The sequence below is a fragment of the Andrographis paniculata genome, unplaced genomic scaffold (genome assembly GCF_009805555.1).
Source record: "Andrographis paniculata isolate CXL003 unplaced genomic scaffold, ASM980555v1 Contig69END, whole genome shotgun sequence".
NCBI classification, from domain to species: domain Eukaryota; kingdom Viridiplantae; phylum Streptophyta; class Magnoliopsida; order Lamiales; family Acanthaceae; genus Andrographis; species Andrographis paniculata.
In genome coordinates, this window is record NW_026137605.1 from 7,501,939 (window position 1) to 7,526,464 (window position 24,526).

Below are 24,526 nucleotides of genomic sequence, written 5' to 3' on the forward strand. Positions count from 1 at the left end.
TTAAATTAAATGGCCCAACGAAAAATAATAAACTAACGGCCTTGAGAGTCATCTTCAACCTTCGACTTCTGGGAACTTTTTGTAACTACATCCTTTGCAATCAGCTAGCTGGAAGAAAGTCGTGCCATGAAGAGGTTTCACGAGGATGTCGGTTAACTGATCACTATTGCGCGTAAAGACAGGAACGGGTATTTGATGTCGTAATAATGTCTGATGAAATGGCAAGCAATGTCGATTTGTTTGGTCCGATCGTGAAACATGGAGTTTTCTGGAATGTGAAAAACTCCTTGGTTGTCGAGCTTCGAGACATGAAATATGTAAGATAACTGTACAAATTCATACTGCGGTATTCAGATTCCGCAATAGAAAGTACTTATGACTATCAAAATATGTGCCTTAATCAGCATCTGCAAAGGCCGTAACATTCTGGGGAGGGTCGATAGAGTAGTGCAATCCAAAATTGTGACATGAATTGGCTTAATTGGTGTATCGCAAAAAGCGGAAAAAATTAAGATATAACAAGCAGCCAATGAGATAAGGTATAATTATAAAACTTTTATGGTATTTAGAAGTCTCATTCAAAAAGAATAAAATATATAACGGAAAGAACGATCAACACACAAAATAATTTACTTTTGATTAGACTGACAATCTACCAATGTTGTTACTACGGTCAATTTTTTGACCAATGTATTGCTAGAGAAATGATGTTTGTTTGTTTGTTTATTATATTAAATTATTTAACATAGGAAGTTACACAACAACTCATTCCTCTTCCCATAGTTTCACATATTTCGACCATGTCAGAAAAAGAAACTCTCTTTTCGATTTTCTGATTTTTCGTATTATTGCTGCTCTTCACATTGCTCACACGGCGCATCCATCTGGATAATAGATGTTTTATTTTTTCCTCCCTTGCACAATCAAGTTGTCATTCCTTTATATTTTGCATAGATTTTTAGTGCCAACATATAATGTCCATGTGAAGCCAACTCGCCAATGAAATAACATTAGCTCCACAGTAGGCACATAACTCATATTAAAAATCGTTTTGACATTACCATTGTAGAGCTTCAAGCGAACTCTTCAAATGTCTTCAATTCGTTGCTTCATCTTATTCCTCATATTGATATAGCCAAAATCTCCCTTTGTATGCAAAATATCAAATAAAATTTGATCTTTACATATATGGACATCGGCAGCAGAATCCATCACCCAATTAGAATTCTCAACCGGATTTATATTTAAAAGAAGTAAATCACTTTCATAACTGACCACGTTCGCGGAGTTCTCAACTTTCGATTTACCTTTCAAATTTCTCAAACTTCTCAAGTCTTATTTAACAAGTCGATAATGATTTTTACTATTTGTTGGGTTTGACTACACTCGAACTCGATTCATTCAATTATTCAAGTATTAGGTATGAGTATGGTATTATATATCTTATTCGGGTTTGAATTGAGTTTAATTAGTGTTTACAAGGATAAGGATGCACTCAATTCGGATCCGGATTTAGATTTGATATGATTAATATAATAATATATGAATGACTTTTAAAGACAAAAATAATTTTCAACATTGCAATTTTTTTTTTTAAAAAAAATTATTTATGTAAAATTCGTTTATTTGTGATGATTTTATTATAATTTTTTAAAATAAAAACATAAATCTTGATATATGTCAGCTTCGGGTTTGAATTTGAGTTCAAGTTTAGGTTAGATCTGTAAGAGTTGTATAGGCATTTACGATTTGTTGCTTCTTGTCCGTTACACATTTTATGCACGGAAGAAACTGTATTGAGCACAAAACAACAGAAAATTTGTAGTATAATACTCCCTCTGTCCCCTATCTATATATTCATTTGATTTTTGCACGTAATTTTAAAAATATTAGTATTGTATTAAAATAAAGTATAAATAAAATTAAAAAAACTAAATTAATCCTATTAGTATTGTATGATATAAATGTAATGACATTTGCGTAATATATTGTAAATTGAAAGATTATTTATAATATTAGGTAGATAGTATAATTACTTAAAAAAAATAGATACTTTATTATTGAATAGACCAAAATAGAAAAATAAATAGATTATTAAGGGACGGAGGGAGTATCAATTGGGAAAAGACATAAATATTGAAAATAGACCTCAATGAAACAAAAAATTATCAATTTTAGTTCTAATATAAAAAAATCATTAATTTTACTTACATTATAAACAATCTTAATTAATTTTTATAAACATACGGAAAGCATTGATATGGACATAACCGGTGATCTGGCATCTAATCCTTGAATAGTGACCAAATGCACAACTTTGTCTGAAATTTACACAGCTATGTATACAAAAACATCTAATTTATCTCCAAATCTTATCTCCTTCTGCATTTAGGGCTTCTCTCTTAGTCAGATAGAATACTCCTGTAATACCCGATTCATAATCGAGTTCGCCCATTAGATGTTTTATTAATTAAATATTTTAAAATTATTATTATCAATATGTCAACTTCAAACGAAAAAATCAACAGCGGAAGCTGAGAACAGACATGTATTTTGCCATTTCTAATTTTTTTTTTTGTTTTTTGTTTTTGAATATATTGTGTAAATACATAATTATATGTCTACTACAACAAACCGTAACAACTCCAACAGATTTAACTGGTGCTATGGTATCGTACAAGACCTTTTGTCATCTTATCCGCAATTTATTCTTCTGTAATGGCTACGTAAGCAATTTCAATAATCTTGTTCAGTGACAAAATGAAGATCCAGATCAAAGTGTGTGGTTTTTTCGTGATATGTGAGATTTTTACTTTTGTCTAGAGATTTTAGATCTGGGTGTGTTTGCTTGGGAGATTTGCGAGGATTTATATTATTTATCAATAAAACAGATTAATCAAAATATTAAATTAAATACTTATTTTTTATTTTCTGTAATATACTTGTTAGAAAGTTTGGGGAAAATAATGAGATTGTCTTATTATCGTCAAAATAAGAAGCCTATATATAGGCCATACAAAATAGACTCGATAGACTCAAATCTAAGTAATCTAATCTATGAATAAGATCAAATCTAGATATAAATCTACTAAATCTGAATATCTAAAATATCTCAACATCCCCCCTCAAACTCAAGATAGGGCAGTAGAGACCAACTTGAGTTTGTCCAAAAGTAATCGAAAACGGCCTGGAAGAAGAGATTTGGTAAAGATATCTGTTGTCTGATCTTCAGAAGATACTGGAATGAGATGAACTACTCCATTGACAACATGTTGTCAAATAAAGTGACAGTCAAGCTCAATATGCTTGGTGCGCTCGTGGAAGGTATCATTATGGGCCATCTTCATAGCACTCTGACTATCACAGTGAAGAGCCGTAGAAGATGGCTGAGGGGCACAAAGGTCAGTGAGTAGCCGTCGAAGCCATAAAAGTTCTGAAGTAGAGTCAGCAAGAGCACGGTACTCTGACTCGACACTTGAGCGAGAAACTAAAGTTTGTTTCTTGCTGCGCCAAGAAATGAGAGAATCACCCAGGAAGAAGCAGAAACCAATGGTCGAGCGTCGATCGGTGGGATCACCAGCCCAATCAGCATCAGAATAACCGCTGAGAGTCAAAGAGGAGTTAGAGGAGAACTGTAAGCCATGCAGAAAAGTACCTTTCACATAACGAAGAATCTGTAAGACGGCAGAGTGGTGAGAGGTCCTCGGAGCTGCCATGAACTGACTTACAATATGGACTGCATGAGCGATATCTGGTCGAGTGACAGTCAAATAGATCAAATTCCCAACAAGTTGACGATAAAGAGTAGGATCATCAAGAAGAGAGCCATCATGAGGAGTAAGTCGAACGTCGTACGCAAGTGGTGTAGATGCTACCTGACAGTCTGTGAGACCAGCTCGAGCAAGAAGATCGGAGGCATACTTAACCTGGGACAGAAAGAAACCATCGGGAGAATCAGAGACTTCAAGCCCCAAAAAGTAACGAAGGGGACCCAAACTCTTCATCTCAAACTGCTGGCTAAGATATGCTTGTAGATCAGAAATACCAGATGCATCATCTCCGGTGATGATCATATCGTCTGCATAAAGTAAGAGTATAACTATCCCTGATGAAGAACAACGAAGAAATAAACCAGATTCGTAAGCACATGTGGTAAAACCAAACTCCAATAGTGCAGCGCTGAATGTGGCATACCAAGCCCGAGGGGCCTGCTTCAACCCATATAAAGCACGGCGCAAGCGACAAACTTTTCCAGAAGACAAGAAACCTGGAGGAGGGGTCATATAAACTTCTTCAGAAAGTGTGCCATGGAGGAATGCATTCTTGACATCTAACTGAAGAAGGGACCATTGACGAACAGCCGCAACGGCAAGAAGACAACAAACAGTAGTGAGACGAGCAACATGAGCAAAGGTCTCCTCATAGTCAATTCCATACCCTTGGGAATAACCTTTGGCCACCAGACGAGCCTTGTAGCGCTCAATGGAACCATCGAGTGTGTCTTAATTTTAAAAATCCACTTGCACCCAATAGGGGTTTTTCCTGAGGGCAAATCCACTAAATCCCAAGTGTGAGTCTTTTCCAGAGCCTGCAATTCTTCAGTCATAGCTTGCTGCCATAATGGATCAGCATTCGCCTCACGAAAGGACCTAGGTTCATGTTGAGATAAAATGACAGAGTAACAATGGTAATCATTAAGGTGTGAAGGAGGTTTACTTACACAAGTGGAGCGACGACAAGTAGGGAGAGGTGTAGGAGTAGACGTCGGCTCAAGAGGCGTCGGCTCAGGAGGCGCAGACGGATTAACTCCAGTAGACGATGACAAGACAGATTGATCAATGAGCTGTGGTGAAGAAGAGGAAGAGGTGTTTAGGAAGAGATCAGAGAGAGAAGACGAAAAGAAGGGAGAAGATGAGTGAAACGGTGTGCTAAACTTGGATAAGGTGGAGAAATATGTGCGGTCCCAAAAGGTGACATGACGAGATATGCGCAACCGATTAGAAATAGGATCCCAACATCTATAACCCTTGTGTTAGTCGCCATAACAAAAAAAAAACATAAACGAGCTCAAGGTTGAAGCTTTGTCCGCTCATGGGGAGGGAGGAGGACAAAGCACACACAACCAAATGGATGGAATAAACTATAATCAGGAGACTGACCAAATAGACGCTCGAAGGGACTGACATCATGGAGGACTGACGAGGGTAACCAATTAATGCTGTAAACAGCAGTTAACGCTGCTTCCCCCCAAAAAAGATCAGGACACTTAGCAGAAAGAAGAAGGGCACGAACAGTATCGAGAATATGACGATGTTTGCGTTCTGCCCGCCCATTTTGTTGGGACGTATAAGGACAGGAACGCTATACCAAGGTACCCTGACTAGATAAAAACTGCGAAAATGATGACGTATTGTACTCACAAGCATTATCAGTACGAAGGACTTTAATAGGATGGGAGAATTGAGTGTGAATCATCTGAGCAAACTGAGCATATATAGAAGGTAATTCAGAACGATTTTTCAAAAAATAAATCCAAGTAAATCGTGAAAAATCATCAATAAATATAACATAATACTGAAAACCACTAACGGAAGCAACAGGAGAAGGACCCCAAATGTCAAAATGGACTAAAGAAAAAGGTTCAGTAGCAATAGATGAACTTTCTGAAAAACTAAGAACGGGTTGTTTACCAAGTTGACAATCGACACACTTAAAAGACTCAAATAACTTTCTAAAGGTGCAGGAGGTATGAAGAGACTCAAGCTCAAATAACTGACCCGTTTTGCATCCCGTCCCGAGAAGCTGACCCGTCTGAGAATCCTGAACCTGCACACCACCAGAAAAAATGTAACGGTAAGACCTTGTTCAACTAATTGCTCAATAGAGATAAGATTTAAGGTTAAGTCAGGGATGCAATATGTATCAGGAAGATATAAGGAAGTGGAGGACGCAAGACCGGTGTGGGTAATATGCATGGTAGTACCATTGGCAGTATGTATGGGTGGTAAATGGGAGACAGGGGACATATAGGTCAAGTTACGAGGGTTAGAGGTCATATGGTGACAACAACCAGAATAAAATACCAAGTAGATGTACCTGGAGTGGTAGACATAGCAGAATTGGTTTGCATAACCTGTTTGATGATGGTTTCTATGTCCTGAGGATTGTAAGGCGCATGCTGAGTCTCATCAGTAGTAGCAGCCGTAATCGTAGAAAATGCAGTCGAAGAAGACTCACTAGGCTCCCGAGGTTTGGGAGCAAAGCTACCGGAATGACTAGGAGCAGAACTACCTGAACGTTGAGATCTTGTGGGACAGACCGGAGCAATATGGCCACGCAGACGACATGAGTGGCACTCAATCTTCGGACAGGTAGACCAAGTGTGATCAGGAGATTTGCAAACTCGACATCTAGTACGAGCAGATCGGGACTGGCGAGACACAGCTAAAGCAGAATCAGAATTCGGTGTCTTAGCCAATTGGAGACGGGTCTCCTCAAAAGTAATCTCCTGAATGGCAGCATCAAGAGTAGGCAATGGATGTCGATGTAGGAGTGAGGCACGAACAGCTCATATTCAGGTCGAAGGGCCATCAAGATCTGAATAAGGTTAATATGGTCCTGACTAATTTGTGACTGCCGGAGACGATAACGAATAGGCTGAACCTGAGCAAGAAATTCATTAACAGACTGACCAGGTTGCTATCGGGCGGAGCTCATCGTGGTCCAAAGTTGATAATAATGAGCAAGACCTGTAGTCTGAAAACGAGCAGCGAGGAAATCCCATGCAGTATCAAAAGGAGTCAATTGTACCTGAATCGCAGGTACAGAAGTATTACGCAACCAAGTAAGAATCTGATGATTCTACTATCCCAATCTTCCAATTTGGCAACATAATCTTCATGGTCCCGAGAGGTGGGATCAACATGCACAAAAGGAGATGGAGAAACAGGTGGTCGGATATCGCCAGTGACAATTCGCCATAACTTCCTACCAATCAAGAAACTTTTCATAGACTGCATTCAAAGATCATAATTATCGCCGGACAAGATGGTAGTAATAGGTAAATGAACGTCCATACGCTCCATAACAAAAAAACGTATAAAAATATCTGTATCACGAAATCAAAGCCCAAAAAAAAAAATAGATCGAACAATGCAATAGGTAGCAGTCGCAAAACGAGATCAACTCCGATGACAAAACCAACCACACCACGACGTAGGGAACAAAGCAGGAGGCGGCGACCGAAAAAAAAACGACGACCGGAGAAGGGCGGACGACGGACGGCGAACAGCGGTGGCGACGACTAGGGTTTTGGTTTTGAAAAACCATGCTCTGATACCATGTTAGAAAGTTTGGGGGAAAATAATGAGATTGTCTTATTATCGTCAAAATAAGAAGCCTATATATTGGCCATACAAAATAGACTCGATAGACTCAAATCTAAGTAATCTAATCTATGAATAAGATCAAATCTAGATATAATATACTAAATCTGAATATCTAAAATATCTCAATAATACTAAAAATCAATTTTACATTAAAAATATCGCATTAACACCTATTTATATTACATCGCACAATTATATCAATTCAAAATTTTTACTATTTAAATCCCAACTCAAAATTCAAACTCCCAAACAAATACACCATAAATCTAAACTCAACAAATCTAAATATAAAAAATCTAAAACTAAGGGTTTGTTTAGATATGAATTTTAGGTTTTTGGAAATTTGGAAGTTTGGAAAAACTAAAAAATAAGTATTTAATTTGATATTTCGTGAGAGAAAAAGTGTATTTGATGTGATATTTTTTGAAAAAATAAATAGTATCAAATGAGCGAAAGTGTATTGACCGTAAATTTCTAAAATCTAACCTAATTGACAATTGCCACTATGCATGGTATATTTCTATCAAGTGACGGATCTACACTGGGTTTGGGGGTCACCTGACCCTCTAAGCTCTTCCCAATTTTTTTGAAGTATAATTTTTTTTTTTTTTTTTTATTTAGTAATCAAATTTGCCCTCAAATTTAGGATTAATATGCTGCATAACTTCATATTATTATTATTATTTTAATTTATAATAATATTAATATTTGTATTTATAAATATATTATATAAAAAATAAAATATTTTATCTTAAATATTGTTCCGTTTATTTTTTATTTTTATTCACAATCACATTCTAGTGATAATAAAAACTGAAAAAGTTAAGATTACATCAAGTTGATAGAAATGAATCGACAAGAAAGTTCTTATATTATTTTTTGTACAAACAAAAACAACTGAATAGTTATTCAAATAAAAAACAGACTCGAAATAGATTAAAACTAAAAATAAACGGTAAAAATAATAAAACAAATAAATATAACAATTTTTCCCCAGAGCCGCAAATATGATTCCGTCATTGTTTCTATCCACATGTACAAAAATACATTATGTGGAAAATGATATTTTTTTTTTTATTAAAGAAGTTACTCTCTCCGCGTACCATGTTCACGTTGGCGTTTCTGTTCGTCCTACATTTCAAGTTATTTTTTTTTTTGGAAATGATTACACACTTTACTCTCATTTTAAACCTTTTAATTTATTTTTTTAATTTTAATTAAACTAATTAGTTATTTTAATTTTAATTTATAATTATTTATATTATAAAATAATTATTTTCACTAATATATTTTTAATTATCTACTAATTGCACCCCTCCAAAAATACTAACAGACACGATATATAGGACGGAAGAAGTTCAATTTATGGGAAAATATTTTATTAAATATAATATTATTATCATTATCATGTTCTTTAAACACTATCTTTAAATTACTAATCTTAAAATAATAATAAAAAATACAATTTTTTTTTTTATGAAAAAAAAAATCAAATATTTAATATATTTTATATTTTAGACATAATTCTCTGTACCACAGAAATTATTGATGCATTGGTGACTGAACGATCCGTGTGGTCACTATTACAGTGGGTAGAAAATACCAGTTTGATAACTCTTGCTTTGACTTTTACTTGCACCTATTGATTGAAAAAACCTTCCTGCTTAAATCTTAATTCTCATTTTGATATAAATAATCTCTCTCTCTCTCTCCGTGAAACTGATCAGATCGCCATGGGTGCTGTTCATCTGATGCTGCTGCTGCTAATATTAGTGTTGCTGTCGTCTTCCCTGGCCTTTCTGTACAAGTTCTGGTGGGGCCCACGTCAGTTCCAGCGTGCAATGAAGCTTCAAGGAATCCGAGGTCCATCTTACAGGCTCTTCCATGGCACCAACAAAGAGGCCATGGAGATGAAGGACCAAGCAAGAAAGTCAACCATGGATTTGTCTCACGACATCTTTCCCAAAACCTTACCTCACCTTCACGCTTGGATTCAATTATATGGTACCAATTTTTTTATATTTTTTTTTTATAAATTTTCGGGGCCATGAATAACACCTTAATTGATTCTACAATGGCGATTGTTAATTACTAACCGGATTTATGTCAGGGAGTGTTTTCCTCAACTGGTTTGGCACTCAGCCCCAAATTGTGGTCTCTGATCCTGATTTGATCAGAGAAATCCTTACAAACAAAGATGGTGCATATCCCAAAACCAGAACCAGATATTTCCTGAAGAAATTGTTGGGAGATGGGCTTGTTGTTGCAGAAGGTGATAAATGGATTAGGGTTAGGAAGCTCGCCAACCATGCCTTCCATGGCGATTGCCTCAAGGTACATATACATACATATATATATATATATATATAGCAGATGATTCAGACAATGGTTTCAACTGTAATGAATGAATTATCCAAGAACGTGATAATGAGTGGATAATCAGGACATAAAATTGATTGATTGATTGATGCCAGGATATGTTCACTGTAATGGTTGCCAGCGTCGAAAGTATGCTCGAGAAATGGCAGAATCGCGCCGCCGGCGAGGAGATCGACGTCTCCGGCGAATTCAAGTCTCTTACATCCGAGGTGATTTCCAGGACAGCTTTCGGAAGCAGTTACATCGAAGGTAGGATGATCTTCGATTTGCTGACGAAGCTGGGAATGATCATTTCCAGAAACACATTAACGATCAGGTTCTTGCCAATTCACCTCCGTTTCTTACATAATTCAGCTACATATATCCCATTTTGATTACCCGTAACTTTCTGTCCGCAGACATTTTGTAAAAACTAAGGATGAAATAGAAGCAGATCGAATCAAGCAGCTACTCCACAGCGCAGTGATGAAAATCGTCGAAAAGCGGGAAAACGAAATGAAGTCCGGCGAGTCGACGAGTTTCGGTAGCGATTTCTTGGGATCGCTCCTGAAAGCCCACCATGACGGCGATCAGAGCCGCAGTATATCGGCAGAAGACATCGTCGATGAATGCAAGACATTCTACTTCACGGGACAAGACACGACGAGCGCATTATTGTCCTGGACCACACTTCTTCTCGCAATCGACACCAATTGGCAAGAGAAGGCCCGGCAAGAAGTCGTCGGAATTTTCGGTCGGGACAAACCCACCTCCGACGGCGTCGCAAAATTAAAGATTGTAAACATGATCTTATACGAAAGCCTCAGGCTCTACGGTCCCGTATCGTCAATTCAACGAAGAATCGAAAGAAAAGTAAAGCTCGGGAAGTTTGAATTCCCGGCAGACATGCTTATAAACATACCCGTTCAGGCGCTTCACCAGAATCCCGACTTATGGGGGAAAGATGCGCATCTTTTCAGACCGGAGAGATTCACCAAAGGGCTGGCAAAAGCCACCGACGGAATTCCTACAGCTTTCCTAGGATTCGGGTTCGGACCTCGAATGTGCGTAGGCATGAACTTCGCCATTAATGAGGCGAAGATCGCGCTCTCGATGATCCTTCAGCGCTACAAGTTCACACTATCGCCGAACTATGTCCACGCACCGGACATAGTTCTTACAACACAGCCTAGCCGTGGAGTTCAAATATTGCTCCAGACATTATGAAAGATTACTGTTTTCGCTGTAATAATCGAGACTCCGAGAGTTCATGAATCTGTACAAGCTATGTAATGTTTCAGACAGAACTACCTTGTCGCATCGACTACACAATTTAGACCGTGGAACCAATCTCTGTGCAATGATTCTATACAAACTATAGCGATTATACGATGCGTTTTATCTACACAGGATCGGAATGTACAAGATAGAGAGCGCGTACCGATTCAGGCTTCAAGTGTATGTTCTTACAGAGCTGAATCCGCAGAGTGATTTGGACTTAAAGAAGGCGCCGAAGAGGAATCTTGTCGGAGATTCCTGCGAGACTTGGTTTGGCTCCTCGGGACAACCTTTTACGCGGAGTATTGTCTGCCCGATTGTCTTTCGTATCGAATCTATGATCTTCGGATCAATCGGGTATCCTGACGCATCCCGGACATAGAAAGTGTTCACTGCCTTGCCCGATCTTGTCGTCACTTCTGCCCGCGTTACGGTCAGGCTGTTCTCACGGAAAATTCTGGTCACATCAGATAATAGCCCGAATCTGTCCGCCGTGCAGAGCTCGAGCTTCAATCCCTGTAAGAGAACGAGGAAAAAAACAGTCAAAACTCATGTAAGATAAGGATTAATCGATCGCGAAAAAATAAGATTTTTTTTTCCGTCCTTACTTGCGACACTCGTCGTTCTATCGCAGCTTCAAGACATTGAATAACCCGCTGTCGCTCGGCATCCGATTTCACAGGGAATCCGTCGACATGCCTTATGCAATACTCCTGGTAAGCTTCGGATTCGGATCCCTCGGCGTCGATACTCCCGTGGAAAACGACGTACTGCATATCCGTCAAAGTGCAGACGATGTCGAACAGAAGCTTCGGCCTGTCCTTACACCGGACCGTCACCACCGAGTAGTCCTTCTCGTGCCAATCCACGACGTTCACTTGCGGCCGTTCTTTCTCATCCAACGAATCCGCACCATCCATTCCTTCGTAATCGCGATCGTCGAACATCATCTGGTGAAGCCTCCTCTCGGTGTGAGTTTCTCCATGAGAGACGGCGGTCTTCGCCTCCCGGGACTTGTTGCTGCCGCTTAGGACATTGCACAGCAGGCGCTTAATCAGCGCCAGCCTGTCGGGGTCAGAGATTGCGCCGCCAGTCTCCTCGTCCTTCACTTGCATTACAGCCGCCGCGCGAGTGTTGTGTGTCCAGACCTCAGCGTTAGCCACGTTGCATTTGAGATGGGTTAGGACAGCACTCACCTCGGACAGCAGCCCCGGACGATCAGTTCCGATCAACTCAATCGAGGTATAGTCTGTCCCTGATGTCACCCCGACCGACCTCCTCATCGAAGATGCGAAATACGAGTCGGGACCAAGCGACTAAAATTGAAACAACGATAAAAAAAAATGTAATCAAATGTTTGTAGATCCAAGACACCAAAACTGTCTGAATTTTCCGAATGTACACAGAACACACCTTCTTGATGTAATCTAGAATCCTTTCATCGGTTACTTTGTTTCGATTATGATCAATTACATTAAATACTGTCGAAAACGAGAAACAGAGGATGAATTAGAACAAGTTATCGCACAATTAGGACAGCAGGGGATCGAACAATTATGCCTAGAATCTAAAAAATATTAGAGATTCAGTACCATCCATAAACCAACCAGCGTCGGAACAGATATACGCTTTGGTTATAATAAGATTGAGATCCGTGAGGAGCTGTACGACTTCCAACAAAGCTCCATGTTTGTAAGAACTGTCGACCTGCAATAAAAAGCATATGAAATGAAACCTTGAACAACACAGAATTCGAAAGCTCAACAAAGGATCACTCCAACACCCACCTGAATAACGGTTGCATTTCTGCAAGATTCATTGTCAATTACGACTCTGCAATACAGAAGATTTTTCGGATTAAACGATGATGTTCTAATCACTTCCTATACTGGAATCTGTGTGTATATATATATTGTGTACGTACATTGGAGGGTTCATTCTCCTTACAAACTTCTCGTATTCGTCTTCCATGTTGTGAGAAAAACTGACCGAGGCCTCTGAAGAACAGCGAGTGGCAATTTCGTATAGAGATTAATGAAATAGGAAAGCAATAAAAAACGATAGCAAATTTGGGCAAGAACAATCACAAGATTTGGGGAACTAATACAAAATCTTCTAAAAATAATCACAAGATTTGGAAAGCTACTAGAAAATCTTCTAAAATAATCCTCGGATATGCATACTTAGAAAGATCAATTTTTCCCATTTCTATGCAGGTGGGGTATATTTTCATCAAAAACGATCCCAGGCTGGAGACAGCAACAAATTTAAATAAAGAAACACACGTGAAAAATGAACAAGCCGAACTCAAAAGAAACCCAAAAACATGATCAACAATTAATGGAAAATCAAACCCAATTGGGAATTTAAAAGAACAAAAATAAAAAACTAGGGCAAGAAAAAGAAACCCCCCAGAACGAGGAAGACGATGGATAAAGAAATTACACAGAGATGAAAAAACGAAAGATCGATGCGCACCCATCACAAAATCCCTTTCACCAATTCTTGCAGCGATTCCCAAAACGCAGCCACAATAATCTCAATTGGAAAGCAGAAACTGATCTTTGACAATAGCCAATAGCCAATAGCCAATAGCCAATAGGCAGGCACTTACAAAACACTCAGACATACATACATACATACATACAGCAGCTTTTATGGCAAAGAGGGTTTCCAATTTTCAGCCGCCCATGGAAAATCGAGGGCTTTCGTCTCCGTAGGTTGTCGTTATCTTGAAAGGGAGGTGGTCAGAAATGGGGGAATGGGTGGGAATGGGAACGGGGATTTGAATATTACACTTGCGAGAGAAAGATAGAGACAGACAAAGATGAATTTGATCGGATCGGATCGGATCGGATCGACATCGGGAGAAGCCCCGCCGCCCTCTTGGTGGGGCCTGCGTCGGTGTGAGCCTCCAAGGTTTAAGGGAAGACACCGATTGCCCTAACGGCTTTCACATTTTAACGTGGCGATTCGGTTTGTTGATTGGACTGTAATAATCTGGCGTTGCTTCGTTTATCTCTTACTCTGCCCCTAAATTAACTAGAGATGGACAGTCTTGCGGGTTGAGGTTGGGTTCAGGTTCTGGTGGATCAATCATGACCGTTAATTATGAATTAACGGTGAGGATTGAATTCGTTCGAGAGTCTTAATTTTCATTAGTAATAATTAGAATTATTATTTCAACATAATATTGGTCTAATTAACCTATAAATTAGGCTCTACATGCAAAGTAGACTCGACCAGTCAAGTAGAAATAGACGAACTATATATATCATACAATATCTGAAGAAATAATAATAATAATAATAATAATAATAATAATAAACTTATCTAAGGGCGTGTTTGTTTGAGGAATTGGATTGGATTTTCATTATTCATCCCATTTTTTTCTCCCAAAACATCGAATCAAACACTTATTTTTATTTTTTATATTATACTAAAAATCAATTTTACATTAAAAAAATCACATCAATACCTATTTATATCACATCATACAACTATTCAAATTCAAAATTTTTACTATTCAAATCCCAACTTAAAATTCAAACCCCCGAACAAACACACCCATTCATTCTATTTTTTTAAAAATAGTATTCGGAATCATATTGAATCTTTTGAATAAAAAAATGAAAATTCAAATGTGAAGAGAATAAATGTTGAAAGGAAAATATAATGGAAAAATCTAGATGAATTGCCAAAATAATTATAAATATGAATATAAAGAAGAAATTACAAAACCTAAAACAACAAAAGCAATTAAATTAAAAATGAAAACATCCAATTTTTGAATGAAATATTGGGATCCATTCAGAAGTTTTATTTGTTCAAATGACAAGTAAGGCAAATTAAGGGGATATTCAACTTTTCACTATATTAATCAATGTCTTCAACTCTAAGTAATTTGGCCAGATTTTTAACTAAGGGTGTGTTTCTCTCTGAAAGATTTGAAAAATTTTGAGTTTGGGTTTAGATTTGATTTGAATTTTAAGATGTGTTTTTTTTTTTTTTTATGTAAATTTGGTTTGAATTTTAGGTGTTTTGATATATATTGATTTGATGGATAATAAATATAATAATTTAAATGTGTATTAAATTTAAATTTTTAAAATTAATAATAGTATGATTTAAGTATGTATTTATATTATATTTACATATATATATATATTCATATTTGTATTTATTTATATTATATAAAATTTTAATTTTTTACAAAATGATATATATTATATAACTTATTAAATTATATTTATTATAATTATCAAATACTTTTGCTGAGTATTTGCACGTTAGTGTAATATTTTTGTAAATTTTAAATTTAAATTAAAAAAAAATACAAAAAACAAAAAAAACAAAAGTTGTTGTTTGCTGCAACTCTTGAGTTATGGAGGCAGAGAGGTTTGAGACATTTTTTTAGGAGGCAGTTACTAAAATCTTCCCAAACTTCTTTAAAAAATACACCCTAAGTATCCGTGCAATAGATTTGGGTACCATAACTATTGAGTTTGGTGGGTAGATTCTCAAAATTGGGGTATGTTCTTTTAACTTTGCTTTTTTCTACACATTTTTTTAAAAAAATATTAATATATTATATATATATTCATTATTTTTATATTTCATATCAAATTCTTTATACCTTACATAAAAAATATATCTTCAAATTTTCTCACAAAACAAGCACACCATTGGACTTCCTCTAAAATAAATTAGGATTCAATATTGCTATAAATTTTGATCAAACAATATTTTTAAGATAACAAATGCCTTTGTCCAAGAGTATCGCTCGAGTGTAAATATTTTTCTCACTAATGTTCTTGATTGATCGATGTTTTTGGTAGATATTCCAATCAATTCAAAATTGAGTTTTCTTACCCTCAGATGGATCAAATTTTAATCACTTCGGTTATTTTCCACTTCAAAATTTGTCATCTAGCCAAATTTTCAAGATGGAGGAGTTAGTCAATCGTATTTGCGACATAACATCTCAGAGCAAAGACAATTGCTTCAATTAATGCAGAAGGACAATAAAAATATAATGTTGGAGCTCGATTCACTAAAAAAAAAAAAGAATATGAAAGAGTATGTCTCGACCTTTTCTATTGAAGGGCAAAACGAAACTAACAAGGAAGTCTATTCCTAAAAGCTTTGAGCCGAACGAGAGACACTGCAATTAGAGTTATAGAAAATTCGAAAATAGTTGAAGGAGATTGGTTCAAAATTTGAAATCACCAAAATTGGATTATTCTCTTTTGGAATTACACCAATATAAAATGGCATATGACAAAAACTTCAAGAAAGTGATACTCCCTCCGTCCCGGAACTAAATATCTATTTGCTTTTTGCACGTAGTTTTAGAAATATTAGTATTATATTAGGATATAGTAGGAATAAAGTAGAAATGACTAAAATAACCTTATTAGTATGTGTGATATAAAAGTAATGGCATTTGTGTAATATATTGTAAATTGTAAAGGTATTTGTAATATTAGGTATATAGTAAAGTTCCTAAAAAAAAGGAAATGAATATTTTGTTATGGGACGGACTAAAATAGAAAAATGTATATTTTGTTATGGGACGGAGGAAGTATGAAACATGGATGATTTGCAACACTTATAAAGAAATGTAACTAATTGCTAGACCAACTTGCACGAAAAATCTCGAGAAAGAGTCATAGATCCAGGCAGCTTGATCTTATGTACATCTTTTAATCAAGCCACTTAAGCATACTAGTGTTTTTTGACATATTTGTTGTTTAGATGATGTTTTATGCAGGTTACTCTAATAATTATTCTAACGTGGACTGAATTCATTTGAATTAGATTAATTGAAAATGTTATATCATGTTTTGCTGATGTGGCTAATTAGGTTCATCAAAATTATACATGTAAGCAGCTGATGTGGATTGAAGGAATTGGGTCTAATCATACTTTCCAAAAAGAGTTTGCAATTTGTCTTATTAGTTTTGGTCCCCACAAAGTTATTTGATTGTGTAACAAATTTGTACTGAATTTTTCAAAATTCCCCTCTAATAGTGGTTGAACACAGCTGCTATACGATTTTAACTTTTTAGAGTTTGAGAGGTGTAGTGTTGATAAGTTTTGTCTATACTCTTTGGAGAGCAGAGAAGATACAAAAAAAATAAAAAATAAAAATAAAGGAGATAAGGTGATTCATAATGGTAATGAAGGATTAAGAAGATACAAAGTTGAAGCAACCCAAATCCAAAAAATTTACACTGAATGAGAAAAAATAAGTTGTGTTCTTGATATCTTGTTGGTGTTATTCGTTGTAGAGTTTATGTTGTTATCATGACACTTTGTTAGATTTTGTATTCCATGAAAATATCATAGTGAATCGACTTAGATTGATACCCCCACACATAGATTTTGCAATCAAATTGGATAAACATATTATGTGTTCATTTGCTATTTTTTGTTGTAGATGGAAGGATAAGAAGCCAAGTGAGCATTACTTCCACGATTTTGGTTTTGAATATTTCGTTACGAATTATAGACATCTTAGAAGCAAGTTTGAATAAAAAAACGGATGATGTTATACTTCCAGGGCACTCCATGAATAGCCATGTTTATCGATTATTTAATCTGATCAAGAAGAAAGTAATGGAGTTTGCAAATGTGACTTTTGTGATGAATTGGAAGATAAAAGAAACTATGAGTCAAACGATTAAAAAATGACAAAAGTTAAGCATCAAAAGTCTACTAGAACTGAAGTGAATCCAGAATCTAAACACAAAATTTAAGTCCTCAAAACATGAGATGAACAACATTTTGAAACAGTTGAACAACAGTCATATGGGGGAAGAAAAAATCAAACTTAACAAAGATCATCGACCTGATCTTATCATTGGCAATCATTTGGGTGGAAGAGTTGATAGAGGAAAAAAGAAAATTTTGTGAACTTGCTGGAGTAAACTGCTTTATTTAAAAAATTTTAAACTCAACACTGTCACAAAAGTACTAAAGAATAAATATTGGATATAAGTGATGCAAGATGAACTCATCCAATTTAAAAGAAATCACGTGTGCGAATTGGTGAAACCACTCTCGAATGTCAATATCATTAGTATGAAATAGATTTATAAATAAGACCGATGATAATAGGAATGCCATTAGAGACAATGCAAGGTTAGAGGCTTAAGGGTACTCACACCTGAAAATATTGGATTATGACGAAACATTTTCCCCAGTTGCAACGATGGAGGCAATGCGATAACTTTTATATGTAGCATGTATGTTGGGATTCAAATTGTTTGAAATGGATGTCAACACAATATTTTTGAATGAATGATTGAATGAAGAAGTTTATGTTGCTCAGTCTATAGGATTTGAGAATCCAAAATTTCTAATTTATGTCTACAAACTTCATAAAACGCTTTATAAACTTAAACAGACTCCAAGAGCGTAGCAGGAAGGTTATCATTTTATCTGCTTGCATAGAAATTCTGTCAACATTCTTTTGACAACATTTTTTTTTCAGGAGAAATATAAATGATATTGTGATCACACAGATCTATGTTAATGTTATTATCTTTGGCTCAACCTAAAAAAGAATAAATGATGATTTTGTCGGACTTATAAGAAAGTTTGAGATGTCGATAATTGGCGAACCCAATTATTTTCTAGGATTGCAAATCAAACAATGTTCAAAAGGTATATTCTTGAATCACAGTAAGTATGTGCTAAAAATCATGTAAAGATTTGGGTTAGAAAATGCTAAGGCTATTTGAACACCAATGGGACAACCAGAAAAATTGTCAAATAACTGTGTTGGTGTTTCTGTAGATCAAAAGAAATATCAAAACATGATAGGAAGATTGAAGTATTTGATAACGAGTAGACAAGATACCAGTTTCAACATAGAAGTTTGCGCGCTATATCAAGCTGATCCTAAGTTGTTTCATTTGAAAGCAGTCGAGAGGTTTTTTTGAGATACATTAAAGAAACATACGATTTGGCAATGCGGAAATGGCTTATTTCTAGAGCTGATCGAATATACATACATTAATTGGGGAGGATCATGTGATGATCGAAAAAAGCCTTTCTGGTTGTTGCTTCGATTTGGGAAGTAATTTGATCAGTTGGTTCTTAAAGTAGCATTGCTTTGTCCAAAGCCGAAACGGAATACATAGCAACATCAACATGTTGTTCTTAGCTTCTATGGATTAAACAAATACTACAAGATTATGATTTTGATCATAGTAGCATTGCGACAACAATAATGCCATCAATATTTCAAAAAACCCGGTGCAACATGGCCGGACTAAACATATTAAAATCAGGTACCACTTCATTAGGGATTTGGTTGAGTCAAAAGTATAAGATCTGAAGCACATACAAAAAACTCATCAACATGTAGATTTTTTGAACAAGGCATCAAAAGTCAAACAATTTAAGGCATTGAGAAGAGAATTGATGATATGAACTTATCAATGAGGTCAGAGCTTTCGCATTCTTCTTGTTTCGATCCTTAGTTTTATTAATTTTCACATATATACATATATGTAAATAAATATCAGTGTTGCTCGATGTGTTGTTGATTTGGTTTGGGATGGATGGAAGATTGGAATAATCTGGGTTTATCACATTTGAACTATTTTTGATAAAGCTTTGTAATAATCTTAATCATCCCATTTATGTTAAAATCTACATTTATATAATATCAAGGGCATTTGTGCAAATTTGGAGTGCAAATAAGGATATTTTGATTGACGGACAGACAACTCTATATGAATATTAGTTATAATGGTTAATCTTAAAAGCTGAAGTATCTTCTGAGATCTCCGCAGTTATATACATTGTTTTATGCAAAATTGATTGGTCTTGGGAGAAGAAACGGAGGTTTGAAATTAGCATTTGCTTGTTTGGTCTCTATATATATTGTGTTCTTTTCTCTTAAAGTGCATCAGAGTTGAAAGTATTCTCCATCAATATGGTTACTATTTGCACTGGAAGATCCTCAAATACTAGAAAGGTTGTTGGGCATCCTAAGCGTGTAGGGAATTTCCGTGTTCGGGTCTTAACAAGTGTAGAGATTGATGTCGCTCTTGTTCTGGTGACCCAACTAAAAATGGCAAATCAAAGCCCTCCCACGTGATTCTTGACATGAACCAACCAGTGCTAGTGGAGGACGGCAAACCAACAAACGATGAACATGGGAGAAATGATTCTGATGTTGCAATTGAGGACGATGTCCGTGCTAAAGATAAAACAAAACATCAATCCTAAAATGTTCAATATATAGGAAAGACAGCTAAAGCCACTGAAGAAATGATGAATCTGAATAATCAAAAGGAAGCACAAAAAATTGAACAACTTGGTGATAGTGCAAGCATTGGAGCTCAATCGACTAATGAACCAATCGAAAGGAGGCAAACAAATGAAGATGATAAACTACTATTGCCTTCTCTCTTAGGAGTATTCATTCTCATACTTAATGCAAAAGAAAAAAGAATGTAACTGAGGACATCTCACCTTCCTGCTCTTTACCCTATAATGCATTAAATAGTACTCCCTCCGTCCATTAAAATGAGTTCATTTGGGCTCGACACGGGGATTAAAAAAATAAATATTTTATTGCAAAAGTAATAGGTAGTTGGGGATATTTTTTTAAAATTTAATTTAAAAATAAAGTACATGAAGAGAGAGAGAGAATATAATAATGTTATTGATATTTTTTTAAATAAATATTGAATAGATGGTAATAATTAAATGTTGATTTGTTGACTTTGCCAAAATTAGTAATGGAATAAATTTAGTGGACGGACTAAAAATGAAAGTGGGAATAAATTTGGCGGACGGAGAAAGTAAGTTTTACTCTTAAGATACTATAGAATTTTTTGATGATTTTCTAGAGAACGAGATTTTATCTCCAAAGCAAGATTTGACAACACTGGCTGTAGAGAATTGGGGTTTTCAATTTTTTTGAAGAAAACATCTTTATCACTGGTCATCCATCTTTTGTCGATACTGTCGAAATCTCACTAAAAAATGTTATGCGAATCTCACCAAAGAAATGTTCAATACTTAGTTTGAGTGGTTCCACAAGGTATATATCCGCTGTAAATTGGTCAACATGTCTTCTGAGATTATTCCTTATCCTTGAGGTTTCTGCATTAACCTTGAACTGGAACACTACTTAAACTTGTCTGAGCGTGGAGTTGCTCGTATTATATATCAACCGGAAAAGCTTTGTCTTCAATCTTGTTTTTCTCTTTGTAAAGTATTATTGTTTATTTCGATTATATGTTTTTAGTATTTTTTCCAACAAAAAATTTATCGTCTCTGGGATCTGAGATGGGAAAGTTATTATACTGCATCAACAGTCAAGTGGAGATGGTGAATTTCGGACTGATTTTTATGAAAAAATTTTGGAGTTCACTTGATCGTCTGCTATGCCCCGCACTCATTATTAAATTCTTAGCTACAATGACATTCTTCCTAGAGAATATGATAGTTACTAAAAATAAAAAATATATCAATCTTATATTATGAAACACACTAAAATAAAAAAGTATATAGAATTTGTTTGTTCGATCTTTTGGTTTGAGATATATTTTTTTTATATAAGGTATGAGATTGCGTATTAGAATTGAAAAAATAATTTTTATATTAAATGATTGATTTTTATTGAAAAAAAAAATTATAAAAATTATATATATTGAGGATTATGTTATGAAATTTTTTTTAATTGAGTAAACAAACACATAAACTATGGTAGAACTCTGAGAGTAAACAAATAAAACAAAAAATTACTGAAAAGAAGATAGATATTAGAAAGAAAATAGTTGTATGAAAAGGTTGATCGAAGATATTTGTGGGCCCAACCTTTTACTGGCCTTTACCTTTTGTTTTATTTTTATTTTTATTTTTAATATTGTCGACTCTTCAGAAGCCCAAGAGTCAGCCCACAGCTAAATCCACCAATCCCTGCGTCCCACTATAATGACATCATCAATTCGGCGGCTTGCTTTGTCCTTTTAATTATTTTTATTTTTATTTTTATTTGTCCGTTTTCCTTTTTCCTTGTGTTCGTTCAGACAGAATTTTTAGATTTGAGAGATGATTTAAGATATATATATATATATATATATATTTTAAATCTATCAAATTTAAAAATTATCATATTTTTTTTTGTTTAATTAATCGAAATTTGTAAATATTTTATATATACTGTTTCAGATTTTTTGTATCATATTTATATGAAGTATTAAAAAAATATACTTTAATAATATTTAATTAAGCTACACAAATTTGTCAATATCACAAAAAAAAAAAAACCCACTTAGGAAATGAAATGACTGTTTGTAGGATGTATTTAAAATAAAATAAAATTTCAACTATCTTATGAATTTTTTATTCACTTTTATCCAATTTAGTCGATAAATTTAAAATGACTTAGAATCCAAGGGGGTGTTTGGTTTAGATTAAATTATAAAATACTACTATTCATTTTGCATAATTTTAAATAAAAATATATTATTATTTTTTTTATAAAATATTATATCAAAATAATATTTAATTGGAATTAAATTAAAGTTTGTTACGTAACTGCGTACGTGAGCAATGGGTCATCCGTTATATTCAGGAAGAATAAAATAAAAACTCTTGAGAGCTTTGAATATTCAAATAGACATATAAATGGATGATTGATGGAGAGTGATTGTTTCGAAACGACGTCGCATTCAGTTTGAGTGTTTCTTGGGAGCACAGCACCCACCGATCCGACAAATGGGTTGGGGTCCCAAGAGCTCCTTGTAGAGTGACATGAAATAATCTGAAACTGATTTAGTGTCGTGTTCGATTTTGTGATTTTGGTTCAAAGTATAAATACTTGGTCCGTGGTATTATGTCAAATATAAGAATTTATGAAAAATACGATTAATAAATAATTAAAAATATATTAATAAAATTAATTACTATATAATACAGATAATTATAAATTAATATTAACATAAATTACTATATTAATATATATATATATATACTTTATTAAATTCATGCATGGCACTTGGGGATATTAGTTGAACCCCAAGCCACTAAGCTTGTCTTCACATATTACATTGATCAGCTTTTGAACCATCTCATCAGATAGATGATTCTTCCAATCTCCAGTTTTGCCCTGACGAAAGAATACACTACTTTGCATGCCTGAATACGATAAAACTCCATTCTTGTTGATTTCAAGGTTGCTCAAATTCTCGAAGCTGCAAAGCTTCATAATATCTTCTAACAGGCCAGATTCCTCTTCATCAGATGAGAACGGACAATCTAGAAACTTTGCCAGCCGTCGCAAATGCATACTAGGTTGCTCTTTCATATCCTCGTATTTCAGGAAGTAAATCTTATCAGGATTCTCCTTACTTTGCTTCCAGTAATCAAGCATATGTCGCCAAAATGGTCCGTAATCATTTACTCCTTGGCAGAAATTTTCAAAAGTTTCCAAGATCGAATTCGTCGCCATTTCCTTAGTTTCGTCGTGCATCAACTTGTTCTGAAAGTGCCACAGGGAGACGATTATGTCCTTGGGATTTCTACACAAATACACAATTTTACAGGTCGAACTATTTCTAATTGACTCTGGTAAAGTAGTCCAAGGAATGTGAGTGGAGAAAACCCTAGGGAAGGGTAAGTGATCTAAATTAGGGTTTTCTTCTTTGTGGTAGATATGTGTTTCCAAAAATGGTATGAGTTGGTGTGCATTGGTGGTGTTCAAAGGATGATTCGCCTCGATTGGGAATCGGTGGCGATTGATTATAGTAAAGACGAGTGATTTCAACCAAGTGGTGCCCGATTTCGGATAAGTTATGAGGAAAATGTCCGAAGATTGAGGATGGAAGTGGCGTCGAAAGGCAACAATACCACGAAGAATCATCGGAAAATACCAAAAACCCTCGTAGAGATATCCATAGGGTCCAAAGGACCCCTTTATTTTGGGGAGAGTAGAGAGGAAGGTCTTGAATTCTTGGCTTAGTGTGTCTTCTACATTCAAATATTTTTGCATCCGTGAAAAGCTTTCATCAGAAGTCATTTTTTTTTTGTTACTACTGATCTTGCATTTGTTGCACTATAAATAGAAAAGCAGGGTTTGGGATTGATTTGCGAGTGTTTGTTTGAGAGTTTGGATTTTGAGTGAGATTTGAATAGTAAAAAATTTGAATTAAAATAATTGTATGATGTGATATAAATAGGTATTGATGTTATGTTTTGAATATAAAATTGATTTGTAGAATAATATAAAAAATAAAAAATAAGTGTTTGATGTGATATTTTTGGGGAAAATTTTTTGGATGTATAATGAATTTTTAGTAAAATCCCTCAAACAAACACATCCTATTTTGAATGATTAGTAAATTTTTGTAAAATCTTTCAAACAAACACACCCTAATAGTGAAAATAGAAAGCGACTGAGCGGTGGGAAAAATTGTGAACGGGAAAATACAATACCTTTGAAAAAATTGAAGAACAAAAATCACTCAACACTG

At 35.1% G+C, this 24,526-nt stretch overlaps 3 protein-coding genes across 4 annotated transcripts; 1 reads left to right on the forward strand and 2 right to left on the reverse strand.

Annotated features, from left to right (window-relative positions):
* The first annotated feature begins 9,029 nt into the window (after nucleotides 1-9,029).
* LOC127263639 (cytochrome P450 CYP749A22-like) lies at nucleotides 9,030-11,107 on the forward strand. Its single transcript, XM_051292751.1, has 4 exons — nucleotides 9,030-9,392; nucleotides 9,499-9,722; nucleotides 9,863-10,083; nucleotides 10,166-11,107. The coding sequence occupies exons 1-4, from the start codon at nucleotides 9,122-9,124 to the stop codon at nucleotides 10,971-10,973; spliced, it is 1,524 nt and encodes a 507-aa protein (XP_051148708.1). The 5' UTR covers nucleotides 9,030-9,121; the 3' UTR covers nucleotides 10,974-11,107.
* Nucleotides 11,024-13,977, reverse strand: LOC127263640 (ACT domain-containing protein ACR4-like). Of its 2 annotated transcripts, none has more exons than XM_051292753.1 (7): nucleotides 13,503-13,977; nucleotides 12,949-13,021; nucleotides 12,812-12,857; nucleotides 12,617-12,731; nucleotides 12,438-12,505; nucleotides 11,633-12,340; nucleotides 11,024-11,540 (listed from the first exon to the last, which is right to left on the reverse strand). In XM_051292753.1, the coding sequence occupies exons 1-7, from the start codon at nucleotides 13,504-13,506 to the stop codon at nucleotides 11,199-11,201; spliced, it is 1,356 nt and encodes a 451-aa protein (XP_051148710.1). In that variant the 5' UTR covers nucleotides 13,507-13,977; the 3' UTR covers nucleotides 11,024-11,198. The 2 variants fall into 2 exon arrangements, with proteins under 2 accessions (XP_051148710.1, XP_051148711.1); XM_051292754.1 differs by having other exon boundaries at nucleotides 13,470-13,977.
* A 9,084-nt stretch (nucleotides 13,978-23,061) lies between these two features.
* Nucleotides 23,062-24,072, reverse strand: LOC127263990 (cytosolic sulfotransferase 12-like). The gene has a single exon (XM_051293315.1). The coding sequence runs from the start codon at nucleotides 24,070-24,072 to the stop codon at nucleotides 23,062-23,064; it is 1,011 nt and encodes a 336-aa protein (XP_051149272.1).
* Between the last annotated feature and the right edge of the window lie 454 nt (nucleotides 24,073-24,526).

What these genes read in the sequence shown, in the direction of transcription:
- LOC127263639 (XM_051292751.1), top strand. Translation starts at nt 9,122, where the DNA reads ATGGGTGCTGTTCATCTGATGCTGCTGCTGCTAATATTAGTGTTGCTG. An exon ending in CGCTTGGATTCAATTATATG is followed by an intron (nt 9,393 to 9,498) that starts GTACCAATTTTT and finishes GATTTATGTCAG; the next exon opens with GGAGTGTTTTCCTCAACTGG. An exon ending in TCCATGGCGATTGCCTCAAG is followed by an intron (nt 9,723 to 9,862) that starts GTACATATACAT and finishes GATTGATGCCAG; the next exon opens with GATATGTTCACTGTAATGGT.
- LOC127263640 (XM_051292753.1), bottom strand. An exon ending in AGGAGAATGAACCCTCCAAT is followed by an intron (nt 12,858 to 12,948) that starts GTACGTACACAA and finishes TCTGTATTGCAG; the next exon opens with AGTCGTAATTGACAATGAAT. An exon ending in TAGAACGACGAGTGTCGCAA is followed by an intron (nt 11,541 to 11,632) that starts GTAAGGACGGAA and finishes GTTCTCTTACAG; the next exon opens with GGATTGAAGCTCGAGCTCTG.
- LOC127263990 (XM_051293315.1), bottom strand. Translation starts at nt 24,072, where the DNA reads ATGACTTCTGATGAAAGCTTTTCACGGATGCAAAAATATTTGAATGTA.